Source organism: Hemiscyllium ocellatum, chromosome 25 (genome assembly GCF_020745735.1).
Source record: "Hemiscyllium ocellatum isolate sHemOce1 chromosome 25, sHemOce1.pat.X.cur, whole genome shotgun sequence".
NCBI lineage: Eukaryota > Metazoa > Chordata > Chondrichthyes > Orectolobiformes > Hemiscylliidae > Hemiscyllium > Hemiscyllium ocellatum.
The window spans coordinates 11,394,816-11,422,565 of NC_083425.1; the positions used below are offsets into that span (position 1 = coordinate 11,394,816).

At 42.0% G+C, this 27,750-nt stretch overlaps 1 protein-coding gene across 1 annotated transcript; it reads left to right on the plus strand.

Annotated features, from left to right (window-relative positions):
* Positions 1-7,222: 7,222 nt before the first annotated feature.
* On the plus strand, positions 7,223-25,160 carry pycr1a (pyrroline-5-carboxylate reductase 1a). The gene is made up of 8 exons (XM_060844798.1): positions 7,223-7,296; positions 7,374-7,500; positions 15,307-15,377; positions 16,912-17,091; positions 18,533-18,754; positions 20,527-20,619; positions 21,585-21,748; positions 22,487-25,160. The coding sequence occupies exons 2-8, from the start codon at positions 7,434-7,436 to the stop codon at positions 22,626-22,628; spliced, it is 939 nt and encodes a 312-aa protein (XP_060700781.1). The 5' UTR covers positions 7,223-7,296; positions 7,374-7,433; the 3' UTR covers positions 22,629-25,160.
* Positions 25,161-27,750: the final 2,590 nt, after the last annotated feature.

Here is a 27,750-nt window from a genome sequence, read left to right on the forward strand (position 1 = left end):
CACTGGCCATCCAGTGAACTGACTCAAAGTGCTAACTGTTTTTCTCTCCAGGAATGCTGCCAGATCTGGAGTGTCTCTCCGGCACTCTGAGAACAGCCATGTTTGGATTAACTGGGAGCTGGCTCAGGGGGGCTGAATTTCCTACCTCCACTCTTTGTTCATATGAAGGAGGTTTCTAAGTGATTTTCAATCTATATTAATTAGATTTTAAACAAAAATACTCATGACTTGTCAGTGGGAAATCATGTCTCATGAACTTGATTGAGTTTTTTGAAAAAGTAACAGAGATGAGGACAGATCAGTGGATGTGATCTATATGGACTTCAGTAAGGCATTCAACACAGTTCTTCAAGGTAGACTAGTTATCACGGAATACATGTGGTGCCACTGTTTAAGAAGGGTGATAAGGACAAGCCAGGGAAGTGTACACCAGTGAGCCTGAAGTCAGTGGTGGGCAAGTTGTTGGAGGGAATCCTGAGGGACAGGATGTACATGTATTTGGAAAGGCAAGGATTGATTCGGGATAGTCAACATGGCTTTGTGCATGGGAAATCATGTCTCACAAACTTGATTGAGTTTCTTGAAGAAGTAACAAAGAGGATTGATGAGGGCAGAGCAGTAGATGTGATCTATATGTACTTCAGTAAGGCACTCAATAAGGTTTCCCACAGGAGATTGGTTAGCAAGGTTAGGTTAGATTAGATTAGATTAGATTCCCTACAGTGTGGAAACAGGCCCTTTGGCCCAAGACCACACCGACCGTCCAAAGAGATCTCAAGGAATACAGGGAGAACTAACCATTTGGATACAGAACTGGCTCAAAGGTAGAGGACAGAGGGTGGTGGTGGAGGGTTGTTTTTCAGACTGGAGGCCTGTGACCAGTGAAGTGTCACAAGCACTGGTGCTGGGTCCTCTACTTTTGTCATTTATATAAATTATTTGGATGCAAGCATAAGGGGTATCATTAATAAGTTTGCAGATGATACCAAAATTGGAGGTGTAGTAGACAGCGAAGAAGGTTACCTCAGATTGCAGCAGGATCTTGATCAGATGGGCCAATGGGTTAAGGAGTGGCAGATGGAGTTTAGTTCAGATAAATGTGAGGTGCTGCGTTTTGGGAAAGCAAATCTTAGCAGGAATTATACACTTAATGGTAATGTCCTAGGGAGTGTTGCTGAACAAAGAGACCTTGAAGTGCAGGTTCATAGCTCCTTGAAAGTGGAGTCACAGGTAGATAGGATAGTGAAGAAGGCGTTTGATATGCTTTCCTTTATCGGTCAGAGTATTGAGTACAGGAGTTGGGAGGTCATGTTGTGGCTGTACAGGACATTGTTTAAAACACTTTTGCAATATTGCATGCAATTCTGGTCTCCTTCCTATCAGAAGGATATTGTGAAACTTGAAAGGGTTCAGAAAAGATTTGCAAGCATGTTGCCAAGGTTGGAGGATTTGAGCTATAGGGAGAGGTTAGGGCTGTTTTCCCTGGAGCACGGAGGCTGAGGGGTGATCTTATAGAGGTTTATAAAATCAGGAGGGGCATGGATAGGGTAAATAGACAAAGTCTTTTCCCTGGGATGTGGGAGTCCAGAACTAGAGGACATAGGTTTAGGGTGAGAGGGGAAAGATATAAAAGAGACCTAAGAGGCAACGTTTTCACGCAGAGGGTGGTACATGTATGGAATGAGCTGCCAGAGGAAGTGGTGGAGGCTGGTACAATTGCAACATTTAAGAAGCATTTGGATAGGTATATGAGTAGGAAGTGTTTGTAGGGATATGGGTCGGGTGCTGGCAGGTGGGACTGGATTGGGTTGGGATATCTGGTCAGCATGGACAGGTTGGACCTAAGGGTCTGTTTCCATGCTGTACATCTCTATGACTCTATGATTGTATAACTAGCCATTTGGATACAGAACTGGCTCGAAGGTAGAAGACAGAGGGTGGTGGTGGAGGGTTGTTCTTCAGACTGGAGGCATGTGACCCGTGGTGTACCACAAGGATCAGTGCTGGGTCCTCTACATTTTGTCATTTATATAAATGATTTGGTTATGAACATAGGAGGTACAGTGAGTAAGTTTGCAATTATGCCAAAATTGAAAGTGTAGTGGACAGTGAAGAACGTTACCTCAGATCATAACGGGATCTTGATCAGATGGGCCAATAGGCTGAGGAGTGGCAGATGGAGTTTAATTTAGATAAATGTGAGGTGCTGCATTTTGGGAAAGCAAATCTTAGCAGGACTTATACACTTAATGGTAAGGTCCTAGAGAGTGTTGCTGAACAAAGAGACATTGATTGCAGGTTCAAAACTCCTTAAAAGTAGAGTCGCAGTTAGGTAAAATAGTGAAGAAGGTGTTTGGTTTGCTTTCTTTTAATGTTCAGCGTATTGAATATTGAGTTGGGAGGTCATGTTGCAGCTGTACAGGATGTTGGTTAGGCCACTGTTGGAATATTGCATGCAATTCTGGTCTCCTTCCTATCGGAAGGATATTGTGAAACTTGAAAGGGTTCAGAAGAGATTTACAAGGATGCTGCCAGGGTTGGAGGATTTGAGCGATACGGGGAGGCTGAATAGGCTGGAGCTGTATTCCCTGGAGCGTCGAAGGCTGGGGGGGGGAACCTCCTAGAGGTTTATAAATCATGACGGGCAAAGTCTTTTCCCTGGGGTGAGGGAGTCCAGAACTAGTGGGCATAAGTTTAGGGCCAGAGGGGTAAGATATAAAAGAGACCTAAGGGGCAATATTTTCATGCAGAGGGTGGTACGTGTATGGAATGAACTGCCAGAGGAAGTGGTGGAGGCTGGTACAATAATAACATTCAAAAGGCATTGAAAAAGTGGTGCTAGAAAAGCACAGCAGGTCAGGCAGCATCCGAAGAGCATGAGAATGGACATTTTGAGCATAAGACCTTCATCAGGAATGAGGCTTGTGGGCTGAGAGATAAATAGGAGGGGGAACGTAACTGAGAGAGGAGGAGAACTTCATCAAGGTAGGCATCCTTGGAAAAGGCTTTACCCCTCCAACCCCACCCCCTTCCATTTATCTGTCAGCCTCCTGGCCAACAAGCCTCCCTGATGAAGGGCTTATGCCCGAAACATCAATTCTCCTGCTCCTCGGATGTTGTCTGACTGGCTGTGCTTTTCCAGCACCACACTCTCAACTCTGATCTCCAGCATCTGCAGTCCTCAATTTCTACTACAACATTTAAAAGGCATCTGGAATGGTATATGAATAAGAAGGGTTTAGAGGGATATGGGCCAAGTGCTGGCAAATGGGACTAGATTAAGTTGGGATAGTTGGACCAAAGGGTCTGTGTCTGTGCTGTACATCTCTATGACTCTATGACTTTTATGCCAAAGTTTCTAATTTTTCAAGAGGTTGATCTGACAATTGAGTTGCTGCTTTGGGATATTTTGAGCCCACCTTTCAATGCATGGGGAGTTGATGGCCTAGTGGTATTAGTACTGGATTGTTACTACTCCAGAGATCCAGGTAATGTACCAGTAAATCAGGTTGGCAACTGGTGGAATTTGAATTTGACAAAAATCTGAAGTTAAGAGGCTAACAATGACTACAAATCCACTGTTGATTGTTGGGAAAACCCACCTGGTTCACTAATGTCCTGTAATGATTTTAGAATATGAGTTCCCTGACTGAGGCTGTTAATCTGATCCAATCAGGGAGCACTGGCTGACTGATATAAACAGGATTGTCAAAATCAGCACTACCGCAGTTAGGCAGTAGTGTGGGGGTAAACAAAAAAAAAGGAGTGTCAGGCATCCTGAAAAAAAAATTTAAAAAAATAAACAGGAGTGTCTGTATCAAACGATGAAGGTACATTTGATAAAGTGTATTTAAGAACAATCTAGAGTATTAAACATTTCATATGGTCACATTTTGCTTGTATTATCCTGGGGTAGGACATGGGCAGGACTCGACTGCCTAGTTCTTTTTATTTCAGTCATTAATCCTCCTTCCGTAGATATGCACTGAACCAAACCTTTCAAGATTAGTTCTGAAAGATATGAAGAATCCTCTGGAATCATAGAGATGTTCAGCACGGAAACAGACCCTTCGGTCCAACCCGTCCATGTCGACCAGATATCCCAACCCAAACTAGTCCTACTTGCCAGCACCCGACCCATATCCCTCCAAACCCTTCCTATTCATATATCCATCCAAATGCCTCTTAAATGTTGCAATTGTACCAGCCTCCACCACATCTTCTGGCAGCTCATTCCATACACACACCACCCTCTGCGTGAAAACATTGCCCCTTAGGTCTCTTTTATATCTTTCCCCTCTCACCTTAAACCTATGCCCTCTAGTTCTGGACTCCCCGACCCCAGGGAAAAGACTTTGTCTATTTATCCTATCCATGCCCCTCATAATTTTGTAAACCTCTATAAGGTCACCCCTCAGCCTCCAATGCTCCAGGGAAAACAGCCCCAGCCTGTTCAGCCTCTCCCTATAGCTCAGATCCTCCAACCCTGGCAACATCCTTGTAAATCTTTTCTGAACCCTTTCAAGTTTCACAACATCTTCCCGATATGAAGGAGACCAGAATTGCATGCAATATTTCAACAGTGGCCTAACCAATGTCCTGTACAGCCGCAATGTGACCTCTCAACTCCTGTACTCAATATTCTGACCAATAAAGGAAAGCATACCAAACGCCTTCTTCACTATTCTATCTACCTGCAACTCCATTTTCAAGGAGCTATGAACCTGCACTCCAAGGTCTCTTTGTTCAGCAACACTCCCTAGGACCTTACCATTAAGTGTATAAATCCTGCTAAGATTTGCTTTCCCAAAACGCAGCACCTCACATTTATCTGAATTAAACTCCATCTGCCACTTCTCAGCCCATTGGCCCATCTGCTCCAGATCCTGTTGTAATCTGAGGTAACTCTCTTCGCTGTCCACTAGACCTCCAATTTTGGTGTCATCTGCAAACTTACTAACTGTACCTCTTATGTTCATAATCAAATAATTTATGTAAATGACAAAAGGTAGAGGGCCCAGCACCGATCCTTATGGCACTCCACTGGTCAAAGGCCTCCAGTCTGAAAAACAACCCTCCACCACCACCCTCTGTCTTCTACCTTTGAGCCAGTTCTGTATTCAAATGGCTAGTTCTCCCTGTATTCCATGAAATCTAACCTTGCTAATCAGGCTCCCATGGGGAACATTGTCGAACGCCCTACTGAATTCCATATAGATCACATCTACTGCTCTACCCTCATTAATCCTCTTTGTTACTTCTTCAAAAAACTCAATCAAGTTTGTGAGACATGATTTCCCATGCACAAAGCCATGTTTACTATCCCTAATCAATCTTTGCCTTTCCAAATACATGTACATCCTGTCCCTCAGGATTCCTTCCAACAACTTGCCCACCACTGAGGTCAGGCTCACCGGTCTATAGTTCCCTGGCTTGTCTTTACTGCCCTTCTTAAACAATGGCACCACATTTGCCAATCTCCAGTTTTGCGGCACCTCACCTGTGACTATCGATGATACAAATGTCTCAGCAAGAGGCCCAGCAATCACTTCTCTAGCTTCCCACAGAGTTCTCGGAAACGCCTGATCAGGTCCTGGGGATTTATCCACCTTTAACTGTTTGAAGACATCCAGCACTTCCTCCTCTGTAATCTGGACATTTTGCAAGATGCCACCATCTATTTCCCTACTGTCTATATCTTCCATATCCTTTTCGAAAAGAAGACAAAACAATACTACTGTCATATTTTAATGCCCACTGTCTCATACAGTAAATTTTGTTCACTGAGAAAATTTTTACTAAAAGTTGCAAGAAGTATTGTGCAAATGTAAGTTTTTATTTGAAGTACTTAAAATGCATTAATAAAGAATAGACTTGATCGACCAAAAAAAAAGGAGTGTCCACACAGAGCTGGATCAGTGTCAAGGACTCTCCACACGTAAAAAGAGGATGACTTGGTGATACCAGCCTCTGTCAAGTCATTTTAGTTCCTTGGGAAAGGAAACTGCCATCTTTACTTGGTCTGGACTACATGTGACTCCTGAACCCACAGCACTGTGTTTGACCCTTAACTACCCTCTGGAGCAGGTGGGTAACAAATTACTGGCCTAGCCAGTGACATCCTCATTCTTGTTAATGAATAAAAAAAACAAGCATCTCATCTGAAAGGCAATGCCTTCGACAGTGCAGCGCCCTCTGAGTACTGACTATAGGGATGAGGCTGATTAGTCTGGGGCTACTTTCCTTGGAGCGTCGGAGGCTGAGGGGTGACCGTATAGAAGATTACACAATCATGAAGGGCATGGATAAGGTAAATAGACAAAGTCTTTTCCCTAGGGTCAGTGAGTCCAAAACTAGAGGGCATAGGTTTAAGGTGAGAGGGGAAAAATATAAAAGGGAAATAAGGGGCAAAATTTTTTCATGCAAAGAGTGGTTCCTGTGTGGAATGAGCTGCCAGAGTAAGTGGTGGAGGCTGATACAATTACAACATTTAAAAGGCACTTGGTTGGGTATGTGAATAGGAAGGGTTTGGAGGGATGTGGGCCGAGAGGTGGCAAGTGGGACTAGATTAGTTTCGGATAAATGGACGGGTTGGACCGAAGGGTCTGTTTCCGCGCTGCACATCCCTATGACTGCCTGGATCTTAGGCTCAAATCTCTCCACAGTAAAAGACAACTGCAAATGTGTTGCTGGTCAAAGCACAGCAGGCCAGGCAGCATCTCAGGAATAGAGAATTCGACGTTTCGAGCATAAGCCCTTCATCAGGATATTCCTGATGAAGGGCTTATGCTCGAAACGTCGAATTCTCTATTCCTGAGATGCTGCCTGGCCTGCTGTGCTTTGACCAGCAACACATTTGCAGCTGTGATCTCCAGCATCTGCAGACCTCATTTTTTACTCGAAGATTTTTTACAGTAAAAGACAAGCCGTCCCAGTTATTGCCTTGTTGGAAGAGTGGCGCTTTTGGGGCCTTTTCACGCCATAAAGGAAGACTCCTGACCACAGACAGAGAGAGGGATGAAGCGCTTGTGAAATGATGCAATGGTGCGATCACGTTGCGAGTATTCAATGTAACTTTATTTCAGGAGCCCGCTCTTCTCTCTGCCCTATTGGTTTCTGACCGGCAGAGGGGGCGGGTCCTGGCTATAACACTCCAAATGGATTGGTAGATACGGCTGTCACTCTGGAGGGATACACTGACTTGGTTGGTTTGATACATTTCCGAGCCACGTTGCCGGAGTGAGCTTCCTCAGGATCAGCGCGGACGCAGTATCGCTGGGCGTTAGCTTGCTGAAGGTGCTCTTTCACCCAGGTTATTGACTCGAATCCTCTCCGGGAACGGTGACTGATTGCGGGTTTGTTTTGCGTTCCAGGTAACGTTGGGGGGGACATCCATCGGCTTCCGGACTGCCATCACAAAGAAGGATAAAGAGATGAGTGTTGGGTTCATTGGGGCCGGTCAGTTGGCCTTTGCTTTAGCCCGAGGATTCACGGCTGCAGGTGAGACTCTCCTGGGGGACAGGTCGCTGTATGGTGGGTTCTTCATGGGAACATTGCTGGTGTGTTTATAAACTGGTGTCCCAATGTCTGGCCAGTTTATCCTCTTGGGGAGGAGGGGATGGGGGCACACATCTTGCTCTCTATCTCCTCCTCCTCCTCCTCCTCTTTTGGCCCTGTATAAAATTATAAGAAATTGGAACAGGAGTAGCCCACTCGGCCCCTCGTGGATCATGGCTGACCTGACATTTCTTCACCGGAGAAAGTGAGGTCTGCAGATGCTGGAGTATCAGAGCTGGAAATGTGTTGCTGGAAAAGCGCAGCAGGTCAGGCAGCATCCTAGGTACAGGCGATTCGACGTTTCGGGCGTAAGCCTTTCTTCAGGAAACTGAATCCCTGAAGAAGGGCTCATGCCCGAAACGTCGAATCTCCTGCTCCTTGAATGCTGCCTGACCTGCTGCGCTTTTCCAGCAACACATTTTCAGCTCTGACATTTCCTCACGTCAACTTTCCTGACCTTTCACCATCGTCGCTGGTTTCCCTGACTGATCGTAGTCTGAGTGCTATGCCTGACATATCTTGGGGCTAGCCACCGCTTCTATCAGTCCAACCTGAGTAAATTGCTCCCACAACAGAAATTACTCGAAGAGCTTAGCGAGTCTGGTAACATCTATGAAGAGGAATCAGAGTTAACAGTTCAGGACCAGGGACCTTTCCTCTGAATTGGAGGAAATTGGGGTTGCTGGTATTATAGGAGAAAGTGAGGACTGCAGATGCTGGCTATCGGAACTGAACATGTGTTGTTGGACCGGCCGGACCTGCTGCGCGTTTCCAGCAACACATTTTCAGCAGTTGCTGGTATTATAGTCAACCCCAACTCTAGCCTATTGTCTCCCCTTCCCTTAGCTTTCTTCTCTCTCTTTAACCTTTTCTTTGTCTGCCCTGCCTACTAAACTATCTGTAACTTTAATATCATGCCCAGCTCTGAGCTTTAACTCCTCAACCTCCCTTTCCAATTCCCAGTGTAAAAGTGCACTTTTGTTAATACCACTCCCCACCCCCACCCCCACTCCCACTCATGACCAATCCTGACCTTATTAGGTGATAGAGACTTTGGTTCTTATGTTTCGCCTCTGCAGCAGGTTCTGTCTCTGGCTATGCTCTTTCACTCAAAAGCTGAGCATTGATTCACTCTGTTCATTTCAGACATGGCTAAGTCAGTGTGTGAACTGCTGCTGCCGCCAATCTCTCTCCCTCCTTCTATAAGCTTGAGCTTGCCCCAAACTCTACTTCAAGTGATTCATTCTCCCACCCATCAACTGTTGTCCTTGCTGACATTCTCAGACCTGCGATTCACTGAGGAATTGATTCTGGTCCATAAATACCTCCTTTCCATATTGTGTCTGTGATCTCGTCCTGGGGATATGTCCTTGGAGCTCTCCAGTGGCCTAACATCATGTGCATTCTCCAGCCAGATAACCACCAGCAATGACCGTCTCCGTCCTGCTGTTCACAACTTCCTTCTGATATTTTCAAACATATTCTCCAGACCCATCCCCTGACTGAAAATTTAATAATCTCTCTTAGCCTCTCTCCTCTCTGGTTTGATATTATTTCTGCCATGACTTGGGCAGTGCTTTTGAGGGGTTTTCCTGCATTATAGATGTTATTCTCATGTAAGGTGATGTCGTTCAGGAGCTATGATGTGTGATTGTTTAAGAGTGGTGGCTGAAAGCTTGTTTGAGAAGAAGGCTTGTCACACAATTTATTTTTAAAAGACCAAACATTGTTGCCACAGGTTAATCCACAGTTATTGTTCAGTAGGGTGTAGCTGTTAGGAAATCAGTGTGACACCAATGGCTGAAATTCAAGTAATTTTCTTGCTGAGTAATTTTGTGCACTGAAAAATATTTTCTGGTTTTAGAGATTAGATTCCCTACAGAGTGGGGACAGGCCCTTCGGCCCAACTAGTCCACACTGACTCTCCGCTGTGAGGCAGCAGTGCTAATCACTGAGCCACTGTGCCGCCCTAATGAAAAGGCTGTAGAAAATAAGATGTTGGGATGATTGAGGTTCTGCTTCTGCTAGTGTGACACATTCCAACTCCAGTCTGACTCTCGAGACCAGAGTGAGGGCATTGAAGAAACATGACAACAAGTAATCACAGAAAGAACAAAGAGGCCTGAGCTCACCAGGTCAATACCAGCTGGAAAATGAGCCAGCCAACCTTTTCCACTTTCTAACATTTACTCAATTGCCCTACAGGTTACGCCACTTCAGGTGTATAACCAGATTCCTCTTTAAATGAGTTGAGGGTTTCTGTCTCCCCTTTTTCAGGTAGTATGTTCCAGACCCCTACCAACCTCTCTCTTATAATGTTTCTGCCAATCACCGTTTTTAAAAACGAAAGTAAAGTCGCTGTAATCCATGGGACTGTTCTCTCATTGGAGAGTTGATTCTGTCCCTGATCTCTGACCCCACTGCTGAGGTCAGTAGCTTCTTCCCATTCATTCTGTCAAGGCCCCTCTTGCCTTCATCAAATCCACAGCTCAGCCTTCTCTCTTCCAAGCACAACAACTTAAGACTATCCAATATTTCCTCATTTTGCAAGTTCTGGCACCATCCTGGTAAATCTCCTCTGTAACCTTTCTAGATCTTTTCTGCAATGAGCAACACACAGTGCTCAAGTAATGGCCTGGCAAATAATTTACATGATTCCAGCATAATTTCCCCACTCTTCTGTGTTCTGTATCTGGGTGGTATAGTGACTCAGCGATTAACACTACTGCCTCATGGTGCCAGGGGCAAGGGTTCGATTCCACCCTCTGGTGACTGTGCAACCTCTACACATTCTCCCTGTGTCTGTGTGGGTTTTCTTACATGGTCCAAAGATGTGCAGGTTAGATGAATAGGCCATGCTAAATTGCCCCAGAGTGTCCAGGGATGTGCAGACTAGGTGGATTAGCCATGAGAAATGGAGGGATAGGGTAGGGGGTGGGTCCACACTGTCGGCATTCTATATGTAAATATACAAGGAAAGGATTCTGTATGCTTTTGTAATTGCCTCATTGACCTGTCCTACCTTCAGGAATCTGTAATTATTTACTCTGAGATCCTGTACTTATTTTACATTTCTTAGGAACCAAACATTAATTGTGTTTTTCTCTTCCTTGTTTGACCTCTCCAAGTACACCACCTCTCACTTCAAGTTGAATTCCATTTGCCACTTTTCTGCCCATCTAATCAGTTCATTGATGCCTTTTGGCTCTTTACTGTTATCCTCCTAACTATGAACCACACTACCTATTTTTGTGTTGTCTCTGAATGTCTTGAACATGTTCCCCCATATCTCTGTACAATTCTCCACATTACACCACAAAAACAGAGGGCCCACCACTGAGCCCTGCAGATCCCAAGTGGAAACCACATTTGAGGTGCTGAAAAAAAACCTGTCAGCAATTATCCTTTGTTACCTGCCATGGAGCCAGTTTTATATGAAGTTGCTACATTCACTTGGATTCCAATGGTTTATTCTTTTAAACCAGTCTGCCAACAGAGAGCTTGTCAAAAATCTTTTCCCAAAATTCATGATAATCATATAAACTGTACTGTTCTCCTCAATCCTCCTTGTTCCAGGTCATTATGCTATAACGCGATGGCTGTGTTCCTCTGCAACTCGCGCTATAGAAAACCACACTATGGAAAACTGCTGTAGAAAATTGGGCTGCAGAAGGTTGCCTATACAAAATCATGAAATCCATTCAGTAGAAAGTTCATAATATCCAAACAACATCCACAGTTAGTCAATCATGTTACAGCCAATTCACGCTGATTGGGCATTATAGCAGAATGACCTATATTTCCTTAATTTCAATTGAAATTAGTCAAGAATCTTCCCTTAACAAATCCATGCTAAATATTTTTACAGTAGTGTTTTTTTATTTGATATTGCTTGGAGGATTTGAGTTTTGAAAGATTGCTGTCTCCACAATTTCAAAATTGAGGTTTTCTTGGATGTTCTAAAGGTAGAGGAAATTATAGATAGTGGAGGAACATGAAGATGAGGGGATCAGTTTTAAATTTGGTGCTGTGACAGACAAGAAGCCAGTCTGCATCACCTCTACCATCAGGTAGTCATATCATTTTCTTCCCCCCTCTCGGGTAGCAATATCTGCAATTAGCAAATTTGAGTACAATTTGAGCAACAACGATCAATAATGGAGTTGCAGAAAATGAGTCACAGTGAGTGTTTGGAGAGTTGTTAGCTGTGACCTTTGAAATCCCTTGCTGCCATTTGTTTTAAAATAATTGTGTAATCTGAATTATTGGGCAACTCGATAGATTTGTTAGCATGTGAGATAAGATTGGGATAACTTCTAGTGAGTTTCAGGGTTTGGTGTGGGATGGAGAGGACCTTCTGTATTAAGGCAAGAGGATGGAAACTCTGCCACTTGCTCACCTCTCTCCTTAAGTGGGAGGACTTTCTTAAAGTTCACTCATGATGTTACTGCCTGGGCCAGCATTTGTTGTCCATCACTAATTTGCTGTCAATAGCCCCACCGCCCCCAACTCCACTTTAGTTGGTGTCTTACACCCTGGGACCTCTATTCCAGATTCACAAAATCCAATCATAACATTGTTATTGTAAAAGGAGGCCATTTGGCCTATCAAGTCCACACTGGCTTGGATCATATTGCTTAATGCCAAACTGCTTGTTGCTTGTAACCTTCACATTATTAAAATTGAAACAGTCATCCAATGCCCTTTTGAATGTTCAGATGAACTATTACAATTTGGAGGGATGGTGGCAGCATTCCAAATCTGAGCCATGAAGATTTTCCTCAACCTGCACTTTTTTGTTTTTGCAGAGCGCTGTAAATAGTCAGCAATGTACAGCATGGAAACAGACCCTTCGGCCTAACTCGTCCATGCCGACCAGATATCCTAAACTAATCTAGTGCCATTTGCCAGCATTTGGCCCATATTGCTTTAAACCCTTCCTATTCATATACCCATTCAGGTGCTTTTTAAATACTGCAATTGTACCAGCCTCCACAGCTTCCTATGGCAGCTCATTCCATACACTCAATACCCTCCGCATGAAAATGTTGCCCCTTAGGTCCCTTTTAAAGTTTTTCACCTTTCACCCTAAACTATGCCCTCTAGTTCTGGACTTCCCCACTCCAGGGAAAAGACCTTGACTATTTACGTTATCTATGCCCCTCATGATTTTATAAACTTAGGTCATCTCTGAGCCACCAATGCTCCAGGGAAAACAACCCCAGTCTATTCAGTCTTTCCCCATAGTGTAAGCCCTCCAACCACAGCACATTCTGGTAAATCTTTTCTGAACCCTTTAAGTTCACAATATCCTCCTGATAGGAGGAAGTCCAGAATTGCACGCAGTATTCCAAAAGTGGCCTAACCAATGTCCAGTACAGCTGCAACCTCCCAACTCCTGTACTCAATGTTCTGACCAATAAAGGAGAACTATCTTCTTTACCTGTGACTCCACTTTCAAGGAACTATGAACCTGCACTCCAAGGTTTCTTTGTTCAGCAACACTCCCCTGGGACCTTACCATGAAATGTATAATTCTTGTCCTGAGTTGCTTTTCCAAAATGCATCTGTCGCTTCTGGATCTTGATCCTTTTATAAGCAGGCACAGTTTCTCCTTATCCATTCTGTCCAGACCCCATAGGTTTTGAAAATGTCTGTTAAATCTCCTCTTCACCTTCTCTCGAAGGAAAGCATTCGCTGGTCTGTCTTCATAACTGAGGTCCCTCATCCTTGAACTACTTTTGTAAAGCTCTTCCGCATTCTTCCCCAGTGCATTCTTATTCTTTCTGTAGTATGGCATCCAGAACTTTACACTTACATGGTGGCTCAGTGGTTAGCACTGCTGCCTGACAGTGCCAGGGACCTGGGTTCAATTCCTGTCTCGGGCAACTGTCTGTGTGGAGTTTGCACATTCTCTCTGTGTCTGCGTGGGTTTCCTCTGGATACTTCGGTTTCCTCCCACAGTCCAAAGATGTGCAGGTTAGGTGAATTGGCCATGCTAAATTGCCCGTAGTGATAGGTGCATTAGTCAAGGGTAAATGTAGGGAAATGGGTCTGGGTGGGTTGCTCTTCGGAGGGTTGGTGTGACTTGTTGGGCCGAAGGGCCTGTTTCCACACTGTAAGGAATCTAATCTAATTCTCCAGTTTTTTTTTCAGGAGTTCATCTGCTCTTGTACTTTGTCCTTATAAATGAAACCTAGAGTACTATGTTTTGTTAACAGCTGCCTGGCCACATTCAAATGTTTAGGTACATATGCTTCAGTTTTCTGTCTGCTCCTGCACACCCTTCAAAATACTACAGTTGAAGTTTTAAACTATCATCCTCACTGCATTACAATGCTTCCAAGTTTTTGCTTCTCCTCAAACTTTGGAATTATTCCCTCACATTGTATTCTGGTTCATTTTTTATAATGCAATAGTGGCAGAAACATAGAAAGAGGAGGCTTTTTGAGCCATTCCCACCCATTCAGCAGAATCATGGCTAATCCCATATATCAGCACAAATTCCTGATCTCTCCACATCTCTCCTTGATTCCTTTAGCTTCTCAAATCTATCCATTTCTTTCTGAAATTTATTCCGTGAATGGCCACTGCTCTCAGTGGTGCTGTTGGTAGTGCAAGGAGGTGATTCTAGTGAGTGGAATATCCATCTTTGGCATAGCCATGGGACAACTAAATTTACCCTGGGGAAATCAGCAGCCACAGTGGCAGGGTATCCACTGCCAGCAGATTGTTGGGAATCCCAATAGATTTTGTAACAGATAATTGTTTGGGGTGAGGTTGCTGTGATTAAATTCTGCTATTGTTTTGCAGAGATGGTAATTTAGCTGATAACTGCTGCTCATTCATGGGAGGAATATAAAACTGAATTGATGTAGTTGTGTTGATTGAGATGTGAGTGCCTCTCAATGTTTTGCCAGTTTCTAAGCAGTGTTGTGTTTGAGGATGATGACGAACCTGAAATACATGAATTTCCATCAGGGCCTCCTTTTGTTTGGGGAGGGGAGTGTGTTAGCACATTGTCAAAGCGCTTATAGCACAGAATATTGATGGGAACTCAGATTCTGAGTTTAAATTCTGGCATGATCACTCTGAAGGAAGATTCCTCTTTATGGTGAAAACCTGGGGTTGTTTTCTTTGAAACAGAGGCTAAGGGGCAATTTAATTGCACTGTATATGTCATGATGGATATCAGTAGAATGACTTAGAGGCAGAGAGTCTGACACCTGTAGGAGTGATGGGAATCTGGAACTCTCTGCTTCCAGATTACCACCACACCTTCTCAGGGTGATATAAGAAGCAGAAACCTTCACATTTGAGAATCATATAGATCTGCACTTCTGATGCTAAGCCTTACGAGGTTATGGGCAAAGTGCTGGAAAATGGGATTAAAATAATTGGGAGGTTGTTTTCGGCTGGTGCAATCTCAATGGGCTGAAGGGCCTATTTTTCTGTGTTATAGATCTCTGACTCTGACCACTCTGCAGTAGGAAATAGGTTAATCTGAGGCATAGATTTAAAGCACTTTGTGAAAGGACTCAAATCAATTTTGAGAATTTGTTTTTTATTCAGAGGGTGATGGGTGTCTGGTACTGGTGATGAAAGCAAGGTTCCCCAGTGTGTTTGGAAAACCACTTGGATGTGCATTGAAGTGGCATAACCCAGAGTGTCACAGCCAAGAACTGGATGGTGCTTTGCTTCCCATTTTAATTGAACTTGCTTTCCTGAACCAGTTACTTTTCTCCTCAGGTATCTTAGCTGCTCACAAGATCACAGCAAGTTCGCCAGACCAGGATTTGCCCACTGTCGGAGGTCTGAGGGTATGAGGCAATGTGTTTGTTTTACCAATCCACTGTAGCTCTGACCCTTTTTCTTTCTGTATAATTATGTAAATGACTATTCCAGGTAGCTTTCCCAGCACCAGCTATATATGGAGTCAGGCTATTGAACCTTGTGAAAACAACTGTGTGTGTGTGTGTGTGTACAAACATCCCACCTGTGTTCACGCATTGTGCTAGCTTCTAGCTGTGCTGCAGTATAAATTTTAACATCGCTATTCTTCCAACTGTGTGACATTTCTGAGATAAAGGCTATATTGGAGAGTTCATGCCTAAAACGCTTCAGTCATATCTGCTGAACCTACAAGCTGACTTCTTTGTTTTGATGTACTGTAGTTTTCCCATCCAATCATTCTGTTCTGCATTACCTCAAATGAAATTATTGCCTTGAGAGCACTTTGCTAAATTTTTTTCTTTATTGAGTTAAATTTTTTTTTTCCCCCTGAAAGGAACCAGCAGTGACAGCCCATTGCCACAATAAACCACACTGCAAGTTGGAGGAACTTCTGCCTGGGCAGCCTGCAGCCCAGAGGACTCGACATTGAGTTTTCCAATTTCAAATAACCTCCCTTCCCATCCCCTGACTCCCATCCCCTGACTCCCTTCCACTAACCAGATTCATTCCTCTCATTGATCAACCAGGTTGTACCCTCTCCCTGTCTTCTCCAGTTCCTACCTCATCATCCTGTCCCCACCATCCCCCTTTATCTGTAGCTCCCCCTACACCCACCCCCAGTCCTGAAGGGTCATCCCGAAATGTCGACTTCACCACCTCCTAGTGCTGACTGGCTTGCTGTGTTCTTCCAGCCTCCTGCCTGTGTACAAAGCAAGCAATTTGTCATGTACTTGAAACACATGGCTCTCTATTTACAAATCTGCTGCATTTAGTTAGCTATATACTTGGTAGAATTTCAAGTAGAGATGATTAGCAAATAATTTTAAAAAGGGATGTTATATTTCCAAAATTAAAAGTAACCACATTTGATTGTTTGTGCAGAGTGTAGGAGATGTTTGCAAATTCTGATTTGCATCCAACTTACAGGAATAATAACCACAAGTTTGAGGAGAAGGAACAAAGAAAGGCACCTGGAATTTTCTTCCTTTTCCAAGTTGGAGGTTGGTGGGAGATGGTGGGGTTCAGTTGACAAGTTCAGAATTGACATTGGTAAATCTTTGGTAGTCAGGGCTTTAAGAATCTCTGAATGAAGGCAGAAAGATAGTTAATTGAAAAATGGAACATGCTCTGGGGTCTGGATGTCCTAGTTATTTTTCAGTGACTTCTTTTGTTGAAGCCATTCCTGAAAAGGATGGGAGTGACCGGGACTGGATCTAGTCTGAGATCAGTCATTCTGATCATCTAATTACTTTTAGGATATTTTAATCACTGAATGTCTATTGAATTACTTCAAGTAGCTTACATTGTTGTATTTTGATGTTGGGGAAGTGAGTTAGAAGAAATAAATTATGTGTGACACTCATTCATAATCTTTTCTATTCTTTTTCTTTAAATTTGTAGAAACTTGGTGTCAATTTCTCCTTGAGCAACAAGGAGACTGTTCAAAAGAGCGATGTACTATTTCTTGCTGTCAAGCCACCCATCATCCCCTTTGTGCTGGATGAAATTGCTCCTGATATTCAGGACCGCCACTTGATTGTGTCTTGTGCTGCTGGAGTCACCATTAGCTCCATAGAGAAGGTAACTTTTTTGAGTCTAATGATCTTTTGCTTGAATTTTGTTCAGACACCAGTACAGTCACTAAAATTTCACTGCAGTTGAGAATTTAGGAAGGTGTGAGATTTTGATTTATGATATTTGTGGAGGGAATTTCTGTGCAAATTAAAATTAAATAATTTGTGTGGCATAAATTAAACTAAAATGTAAATAAGTCTAAAGTACTTCCTGAGAAAGAGTGCAGATCTTCTGTGATGAATACCCCCTATGTTGTCACATTCCACAAATGCCAACTGGCCCACATCACTTCACGTGGAGAGTGACCTTTTGAGGCCACACAGACATTATTTTGGATATAGCATTCCACAAGGAGCAACTAAGCTCATCTGTTTGTTTGGTCGCTAATGGAAGAAATTTGTTCAAGACAGTGGCAAATTATGTCTTTGCTTTCAATTTTATAGTCCACACTTCAAACACTATTATGATTCAAATTTCAGCTCATTCTGACACGTCAGTGCAGATTCTGATCCTCCCAGTTCCTAGGTTGAACATCTCGGTGCACAAGCAGCATATCAAATAGCAGCATAACACCTCTGCCCAGAACCCTGCCGCATTGCTTCTCCAAATGGAATATTCATGTATGTAAAAGCTGGTGACTACTGCAGGTTGAGCGTGAAGTATAGGAAGATGTAAATGCTAAATTGTTATGACCTTGACTATAGCAATGGTTGATTTAGTGAGTAAACTCATTGTTTGTGTTTCTTTAAATTCAGCCGCTAAGCAACATCACTCAGCATTGTAGACTGTTACACTCCAAATATCTTCCCATCAACTGGTTGCAGACTGATAGCTTATAGCAGCATTGCTGATTTCCATGTTTTTAGAAGTTAAAAGATACAATGTTGAAAATGAAGTGGCTGTCTTACAGCAATAATGGGGTGCCATAGACTTACTGAGTACATTGACCTCCCCTGACTATTTCAAATAACTGCAGTATATTTACAGTATGCTTTCTAATAATGTCATGAGTGATTTCATACCACACAGTGATCTAATTGCCTAGTAGTGCAGGCTTGTGGGACTGATCCACTTATTCCTGCTCTGTGTCTTTTTGAAGAGAGAATCCTCCTCCATCTATCCTCTGAAAGCTGTGTGCAGTAGTTATGCCAAAGTGAATAAATTCCTACTGATTTGGTTAACATTCAGAATGCAGTCAATTTATGTTGAAGGACACTACCTACATTTTTAAATAACTAGTTGATAAACTCCAAAGCAGAGATTCATTCAAGGGTATAGTAGACAAATATGAAGTGGAAAGCGTAGAAGAATGTAGTAATATTACTAGAGGAAGAAGGGTCAGAAGACTTAGAATTGACCAGTTGCATTGAATGGCCTGTTCCTTTTGTGTAAATTGATTTTACATTTCTGCAATGGCACTTTTTAATGTAGCTGCTTGATCTTGCAGAAACTGTCCTCTGTGCACCAATTTCCGAAAGTGATCCGCTTGATGACCAACACCCCTGTGATTGTACGAGAGGGGGCCACAGTGTATGCCACAGGAACACATGCAGAGGTGGAAGACGGGAACCTGTTGGAGCAGCTGATGGCCAGTGTTGGCTACTGTGTGGAGGTGGAAGAGGATCTTATTGATGCAGTCACTGGGCTCAGTGGCAGTGGCCCTGCCTATGTACGTACCAGGCTTGTCCCTTTTCAGTCACAAAATACAGTCATCAACAAGTGCTCAGGTTTTAGAAACTAGAGGGGGAACAAAACACCATTTTATTTTGTTCTAATGATCTTATAATGTGGGATGAGGAACATCACTTGTGTAGTTTTTCTTTTCCTTTCTAAGAAAGTCACAGAACAGTATAGGAATTGTGAAGGCAGGAACAGGATCACCAGGGATGATGGTATTCCAGATGGACAAGATACAGTCAGGACAGCAAGCCATGTACAATATTTTAAATGCAGTCATTTAATGCCTAAGAACATAAGGGGAGGCAATCCTAGTGCTATTATCACTGGACTGTTAATCCAGGAGACCCGGGTTTGAATCCTGCCTTGGTGGAATCTTAATTCAGTTTAAAAAAAAAGCAAATCCACTGTCCATTGTCAGGAAAAATCCATCTGGTTCACTAATGTCCTTTAAGGAGGGAAACTGCCATCCTTTCCTGGTCTGGTCTACATGTGACTCCTGACCCACAGCAATGTGGTTGACTCTTAACTGCTCTGTGGGCATTTGAGAATGGGCAATAAATTAGGGCATAGCCAGTAATGCCCTCATCCTGTGAATGAATTAAAGAAAACTCAACACAGGGCACTGTAGCCCATTAGCCTCCTGGAGGGGGTACAAGTACACAACTCAAAAGTAACCAGATTAAAGATCTACCTAGCACATCTGAGATCCCAAATTTAGTCAGTGACTCCTCAAGTAATAATAATATCTGCAACATTCACATAGATTGGAGAAGGTGGGATTGATTACCTTGGTGTAGAGAAGGTTGAGAGATGCTCTGATGAATATTCAATTTCAAGAAGGACAGAGTACTTCAAGGTTGGATTGAAAATGAGGATACTATTTTTAAGGTCATACTGGCAAAGGGAACAATCAAGATGTGAGGAATAACTCTTCCAATGCAGCAAGTGCTTCGTGTCTGAATGTGCTGTCTGAGTTGTGGTTGGAGGTTCAGTTGAGACATTCAGGGGCAAATTGGATTGTTATCTGAAGGGAAGGATTATGCAGGTTCATGAGGGGGAATAAGATGGGGAAATGATACTAGGTGCATTGCTAATTCAGATAGCCAGTACAGGCATAATGGGCCAAATGGCCATCACCTGCACTGATATGATTCTGAGGACGGATGGGGATGAATTGCAAGGTGGTTACAAAGAGGGGGAGGAGGTTTGTGTGGAGAATGTACATTGCTATTGACATAGCTTGTTACTACTTAATTCCTAAATGTAAACCTACATTTAAAAATATTTTAGTTGAGAATCTCTGGTTTTTCTTTCTTGTGCAAGCCTTTGTTTTACATCCATCCATCTTTGCTTTTGTAAAATATTTTGGGCAGAAGAAATACCAAGTGATTTTTCTCATTCCCATTCAAATTCATTCATGTATTTTCTCACCACAATCTTTAGACCTCTTAGCCGAGTATCTTCAGATCTTAACTTGTATTTACTTGATTCTTACATCCCATTTCTGAGGTGTCCTCTTATTTTCCTAAGCCTTTATTTAGTAAAAGCTCCAAAGGTGCTTCTTAATCCAAAGTTACCAATGTGCATGGATCTTAACTGAGTGACTCATAGGCTTCTGGAGTGAGGCTGTTCACCTGAGACAGCTGCAGATCACCTCATAGAATTTGGATGTTGATGAGAAGAATGAAAGAAATGGATTTGCAAATAAGTCGAAGATTGTATATTCCATCAGACAAAGAAATGTAATCTTTGTATTGCCAGGCTTTTACAGCAATAGATGCTTTGGCAGATGGTGGAGTGAAGATGGGCCTCACTCGAAGGCTGGCTGTTCGACTTGGTGCTCAAGCATTGCTGGTCAGTAAATCACAATGTGTCTTTTCTCTCAATCTCTCCATCTTTACCCGCAGTTCATATGGGCAAAGATCTGCTAATATTGTTGATGGTCAAGCGCTGCTTCACTAAAGCTGTAATGTTAAAAGATTAAATTGTACATTGTTAAATGTAAAAAGGTTAAGCTATACTGTCTTTCCCCAAGAAGCTGAACATTCTGGAAGTGGGTGGGGACGACATTCTGTCTCAGACAGCATGCAAGAACATGGTTGACTAGCCATTATAATTCACACTTCATTTGGGCAGTTATTTACTACTTTTTCCATAGCTATTATCAAATTAAACTCTCATTCAGTCCCTTCCATTCAGAAATGCTTTCATAGCCATCCCCAGACAATCAAATTCATTTATGTGATCATCCCCCGATACTGAAGCATATCACAACTACATTGTCTTGGGGAATCACTGAGTCCGGAAATCATTTGCATAAAGATTCCTCAAGATTAGGGCATTTACATTATCACCGTGTCTGACCTCATCCTTCATTGTACCTTGGGTAACGTGGTTATGAGGGGGGAGTGGCTGGAGTATCTATGAGCATTACCAACTGACCTGTATAAAGGGGATGTGGGGCCTCTTTTGATTCTACCTTGCATGCCTGCGAAAAGGGTCAAAGGGGTTACCTAGCTTGTACAGGCTTTAATAAACTTTTAACTGTTTGCAGAAGTTGGTGTGAAACCTCGGGAGGAAAAAAACCCTACAAAATCACTCCATTGATTTTGTACATCAGTCACCCGGTACAGCACATTGTTTGTTTGAATTGAAAGCTTCAGGCTCCTCCATTTGCAATGAAGCGTTTATAACAAGCTACTGATTTGTTCAAATGCAAGCCTTTGCAGTAGCTTCTGCAACTTTGATTTTCTAAATTTGTAATCTTTTTGTTGAAATGACGAAGGGTTTTAAGTTGTCCGTGTTTCTTCTCTGGACAGGGAGCAGCAAAAATGTTGTTGGAGTCGGAACAGCACCCTGGCCAACTGAAGGATAATGTATGCTCACCAGGAGGTGCAACCATCCATGCGATACACTTCCTGGAGAGTGGGGGCTTCCGCAGTCTGCTCATCAATGCTGTTGAGGCGTCATGTGAGAGAACAAGGTATGTGCCTGTTTTGTTTGTTTATTCTTTGCCCTCCCCTGTCAACTGGAAGTCCACCTCTGGTCACTAATTCCCCATCCTTACCTAAGTGTGATTCCAGAGCTAGGTCCCCTCTAATTCTTTTCTCTTCTGTGCAGACCTCAGACTTCTGAAACTTGGAAGTCAATGCTGGGGACAACGTTGACATTCTGATTTTGGATGGACTTTTATTTTTGTTTTTGAGTGGCTGCATGTCTACATAGCTTAAAAGGAACATTGCTCCTGACCCACAGCAATGTGATTGACCATTTTAACAGGGATGAGAAATGGGTAATAAATGCTAGCCCAGCCAGTGACACTTGCATCATGTAAGTCATACAGGATAAAAACTGACCCTTCATGGCCTTTTCAGTTTTTTTTACTGGACTAATTTTGGGAGAGGTTTGTTTAGCCAATGTTATCAATACCCTTTCTCCTCTTTATCTCCCTTGCTGAATGTGCTTCGCTATTGAATTAAATAATCAAGATTTGGTATTGGCATTCATTGTGGAAAGAAAACACAGCCTGCAGATTACTTTGTTTTGAAAAGGTGTATTTTTGAGATGAATGTACAAGTAAAGAGTTTGTAGGACGTTTTTATTTTACAAGTTGTTTCACACCTTACTGTAAGATTTTATTCTGCATTTTGCAATTTGCTCTTGCACTTATTCATGTGTTTTCTCCTTTTTTTTCCTCTTTTTTTTTCCCTCTTTTGTTCAGAGAGCTGCAGTGTATGGCTGACCAAGAGACTGTTTCCCCTGCTGCCATCAAAAAGACCACCCTGAATAAGGTGAAACAGACTGCCTCGAAAGCTGGCATCAGCCTCTTCAACAATAAGTACCCAGGAAGCAAGAAACACTAAATACTGAATGGTTATTAAAATTGACTGGGCAAGCAACAGTGAAACTTAAGTATTATTACCAAAGTACAGTTTGATATGTATATTCAATGCGGATCAGTGGCTTTGTTTTTGTAACCACTGTGTACTGATATTGAGATTTTATAATCTGAAGGTAAGCATGCACATTAAGGTTGGTGAGCCCTGCGGTTGATGGTGCTATTAATGTGGAAAATAATATTGGTTGTAATTTTACAGCAGTCTAATGCTCCCTTTTGCTTTCCTTCTGAATTGTTCCCTAATGTGGAAAACCAATATTGATTTCTCTGTATGAATTTTCCTGACAGGCAACGTGTTAGCATTGCTTTCTGCTTAAATCAAATGTTTTCTCATGCTGGCACTAGTCCTATAATTCCATGGACTTCAGTGCTGCTAACGAGTCTTTTCCCTACCTGTGTGTCTTACAAATATCCTCTTATTTAAAAGGTTCCCCTATACATAAGATCAACCGCATTACCTTCTTTGGTTATCTGTTATTGAAGAATTGAATCAAGTTTGTTGGATTGTTCTGTGACTATCACTTCACTTCAAATGAAAGCTGTGTCCTGAAAATCATTCTCATGTGACTAAGCTCAAGCATAACAGCATTAGAGATTTCTCAAAACGTGACTGTGACATTTTGTGCAGCTGAATAATTCAGCATAATGTTTCATGAAACCTGTACTTATTTTAATATGAAATGTGGCCTCAGCCTGAGATTTAGATTTCCTGTGCAGCGTTGGCTGGGAGTGCCCCGACCTTTATTTTCAAAGGCCTTCTTGGAGATGTACAGTACAGGCTTATGGACCATATTATGTAGTTGTGATTTATGGGAAGATTAATTCTCTGTCTTCTGGCTTTAAGTGCACAACTGTCATTTAGACTGAAGCAAAGATTACTAGTTGGAGTCTCCAAACCTACCCATCTCATATTTATGATTAGAAATATAAGTTTTTAATTTAGGCTTGTGGTCAGATTTCCATCTTCCAAATGTTTCAGTTTCAATAGACATGCCACTTTCTGAATGTTCATCTATACATTGAACATGTTTCAGTATGAAATAAGGAATGAGCTTTTTTTGTGTTTAATAATTGGATAATCTTACATACCCCTGGTAACAGGACTGTTATTTGTTCTGGTATCTTGTACACGTTTTTGTAGTTATTGAGAAGAAACTTCAGGTCAATTGTGTTTTATTAACACTCAATACTAGTGATGCTAAGGCCTTATTTGTATGTGAATTTTATACATCGAGCTACATTCACATCTTAAAGCTCCGAGCAAAAGACTGAGAGACTTTGATCTAGTGAATGCTGTAAATTCCTGACAGTGTTTGTGTACTTGTAATGTTTGACTTAAAGTAGAGATTTCCGTCCACTTGTCCTAATGTTTACTGCAAAGTACTGTCAATATCTTCCAGGTTACTACTCTATTCTAAAGTAGAAGATTTATTGAGCAAAAGCATAGATTAAGAGTTGCTTGGAAAATTATTTCTTTTCAGAATGAGATGTCAGGATGGAGCCTTTATATACTCTACTATTTTTTTAAAAATAAAAAAAAACTTTAGGTTTTTACTGCTACAGAGGTTGCTGCTTATCTAGTAATGGACAATCGCTGCCCTGTTCATGGTTAGAGTTATTTACTGATTTAAAGAAGACAAACTAAAACTTTTTTTTATCTGGCCAGATTGAGATCACCAGTGAATCATGGTGTAATTGTGCAAACAATTGATTTGATAATTTAAAAAGTTCACCAACCGGTCTGTCTTTTTTTCTATCTAACTGCTTCTGATTGTGTTAGTTTTATAATTATCTGAACTTGTAGATTTAAGTCAATGGTATAATTTCCATATGCCAAAAAAATGAATAATCCTATGATTGGCTGATTTATTTTTTGGAGTCGGTCCTTGTTTTGCAATATTGTACTATTACATGTGGTTTACAATTGAAATGCCAACGATATTTTAACAGGCCCTGTATGCTTTTCTAAACCGCAAATAGAAGTGGAAAAGAAGAGCCTGCCTTTGTGTAATTATGCAGGTCAAGTGGCTATTAACATTATGATTGTACAATCACTTTTTACTTAAATATTTTTGCTTCTTAACCCTTGTCAGTTTTTCCTGTTGTCTTTTTTTTTCACGTTTTGTAAAATGGCTGCAAAGGGGCATATGCTTAAGAGATTGGACCAACTAAACCTGGATCTGAATTCAGGTCTGTGAACAATTGGTGAGTAGTGAGCTGATGTCTTGGACAATGTCTTGATCAGGTGCATTGTAGGGGTGGTATTCTCCTCCCTGTTACATGTGCAAGCATGTACATATGTGCTTTCACAGTGGCAGGACTAGGATTCCATGAAAGTTGACACAAATCAGTGAACTTAAAATGGAAATCGCAGGTCTGGCAGCATCTTTGTGAATTTAAATGCTTTGATTTTGAATAATAATGTACGGATGTATCATGCAACTTGTAGACATGTGAATTCAACATGTAATTTATAATAAAAGATGACCTTCTAAGATTCTGAAGTGTATGTTCTTTTGAAACAAAGAACTCATGATATTCAAGTCACACCATACTAAAGTTTTGAGTATTTGCATTTCCATCAGCCCCTAATGAAGCTGGAGTATCACTGTCCAATTGTGGAATATTTATTCTGGTTTTACAATCGTATGTTCTGTTGAGGATATGGTGAGTTGGCTTAGACGTGATTCTAGCTCAGTGAGTGCGCAGAGTAACTCACTTCCTGACTCCAAAAATCCGGTCCACCATCTATAAGGCATAAGTCAGGAGAGTGATGGAATACTCCCCACTTGCCTGGATGGGTGCAGTTCCAACAACACTCAAGAAGCTTAACACCATCCAGGACGCAACAGCCCACTTGATTTGTCGTCTTATCTACTCCTTCCTCCATTGACTCACAGTAGCATCAACATCTACTATCTACAAGACGCACTGCAAAAATTCACCAAAGATCTTTAGAGATCACCTTCCAAACCACAACCAATTTCATCTGGAAGGACATGGGAACACCCATTACCTGTAAGTTCCCCTCTAAGTCATTTAGATTTGGAAATCTATCACTGTTACTTCAGTGTCGCTGGGTTAAAATCCTAGGAATCCCTCCCTAACAGCATTGAGGGTTTATGTACAGCATATGGACTGAAGCTGTTTAGGGAGGCAGCTCACTGGCACCTTCTCTAGTGCAACTAGGGACGGGCAATAAATGCCCGACTAGGCAGTGATGCCCATGTCACAGAAGTGAATTGAAAAAAAACTACAAAGACTCCTAGTAAGCACAGAGATAATGCTGCCCTGTTTAGATGTGCCACATTTGGGATGAAAGGTCCTGTTCACTTTCTCAAGTGGGTATGAAGCATTTGGCTAATAATATTTACTCCCCCAGTAACATCACTAAGACTGACTAATTATTATTGTGCTACCCTTTGTAGTAATGTCCTGTGTGAGTTTGCAGCCTGTATCATACTTTTACAACGGTGACTACTTCAAAAGTCTGCATTTCGCATGAAGTGGTTTGAATGGTTCCAATTGCATAAACTGCATTTGTATAGCACCTTTTTAAAAAATATTTTAAAAACATATGCTAAGACTTGCGTTAGAAAGCGCTATCCTTGAATATGATCATAAGTAGTGTTTTGACTCCTCAAGAATTTTTAAATTCAAAAAAGAGATTGGAGGCATTTTCCAAGCTGTCTGAGAAGTCTCGCCCCTCCCCCAAGTCCCTCCTCCCTACCTTTTATCTTAGCCTGCTTGGCACACCCTCCTCATTCCTGAAGAAGGGCTTATGCGCGAAACGTCGAATCTCCTGTTCCTTGGATGCTGCCTGACCTGCTGCGCTTTTCTAGCAACACATTTTCAGCTCTGATCTCCAGCATCTGCAGACCTCACTTTCTCCCTGAGAAGTTCTCAACCCTGGTCAACAATCGGCATAGCTTGGACATGCAAAAGAACTGGATGTTGTCTCCTAAGGGACCTAACTGTAAACCAGAATGTTATTGGTTGGTTGAAAAGGATCACTGTATCTCTCAGGTCATTACAGCTCTGTTCATGCACCTTTCCAGAGTTTGTAAAACTATGCTTTGAGAATGATTGACTTATGAAACAAGATGATGAAAGTTGCTATTACGTAGGACTCTTTAACTATTCTGCATGAATAAAATTGTAGAACTTCATAGCTAAGAGTGCAGGGAATGAAGCAAATGCTAATGGTTGCATAGGATTCATTTTCATTACGTGGATTGCTTAAAGTGAAATTTGTCATTTTATTGAAGTATCATTGTTTGTTAATTCTTATGAAGATTGTCAGTTCTGACCGTTTTAATGTGAAGTCCATAAATGTGGAGCATCATTCCTTATACCTTTGAATATAGGAGTTGGGACATCGTGTTGGGGTTGTAGGACGTGGGTGAGGCCTATTCCTGAGATTTATATACAGTTCTGGTCACCCTGTTATAGGAAAGGTATCATTAAGCTAGAAAGGGTTCAGAAAAGATTCACCAGATGTTGCAGGGAATGGAGGGTTTGAAATAGAAAAATAGCCTGGAAAGACAAACTTTTTTCACTGGCCCGTAGGAGGTTGAGGTTTATAAAATTATGAGGGGTGGAGATAAAGTGAATGACAAAGGTCTTTTTCCCTAGTGAGGGGGGGGGGGGGGGGGGGCGTTCAAAACTAGGGACATATTTTTAAGGTGATTGGAGAAAAAACATTAAAAAGGTGTGGGATACTTTTTTTTAGTGTTTTGTGTTTGGAATAAAATTCCACAAAGTGGTGGATGCAGGTACAATTACAGCATGGAAAAGACATTTGGTTAAGTACATGAGTAGGAAAGGTTTTGGAGGGATAAGGGTCCAGTGCAGGCAGTTGGGACTAGTTTAGTTTGGGAATGTGGTTGGCATAGACTGGTTGGACTGAATGGTCTGTTTCTGTGCTGTATGACTCTGACTCAAACTTATTTTAGGGATCATTCAGTCAATAAATTTATTTATTCTGATCTACAGTTTCCCTTAGACAGCATACCAGAGGGAATACCAGAGTTTAGTGATTATGCCTTCAGCTACCTGCATCCTAATGTAAACATTAGGAATACACC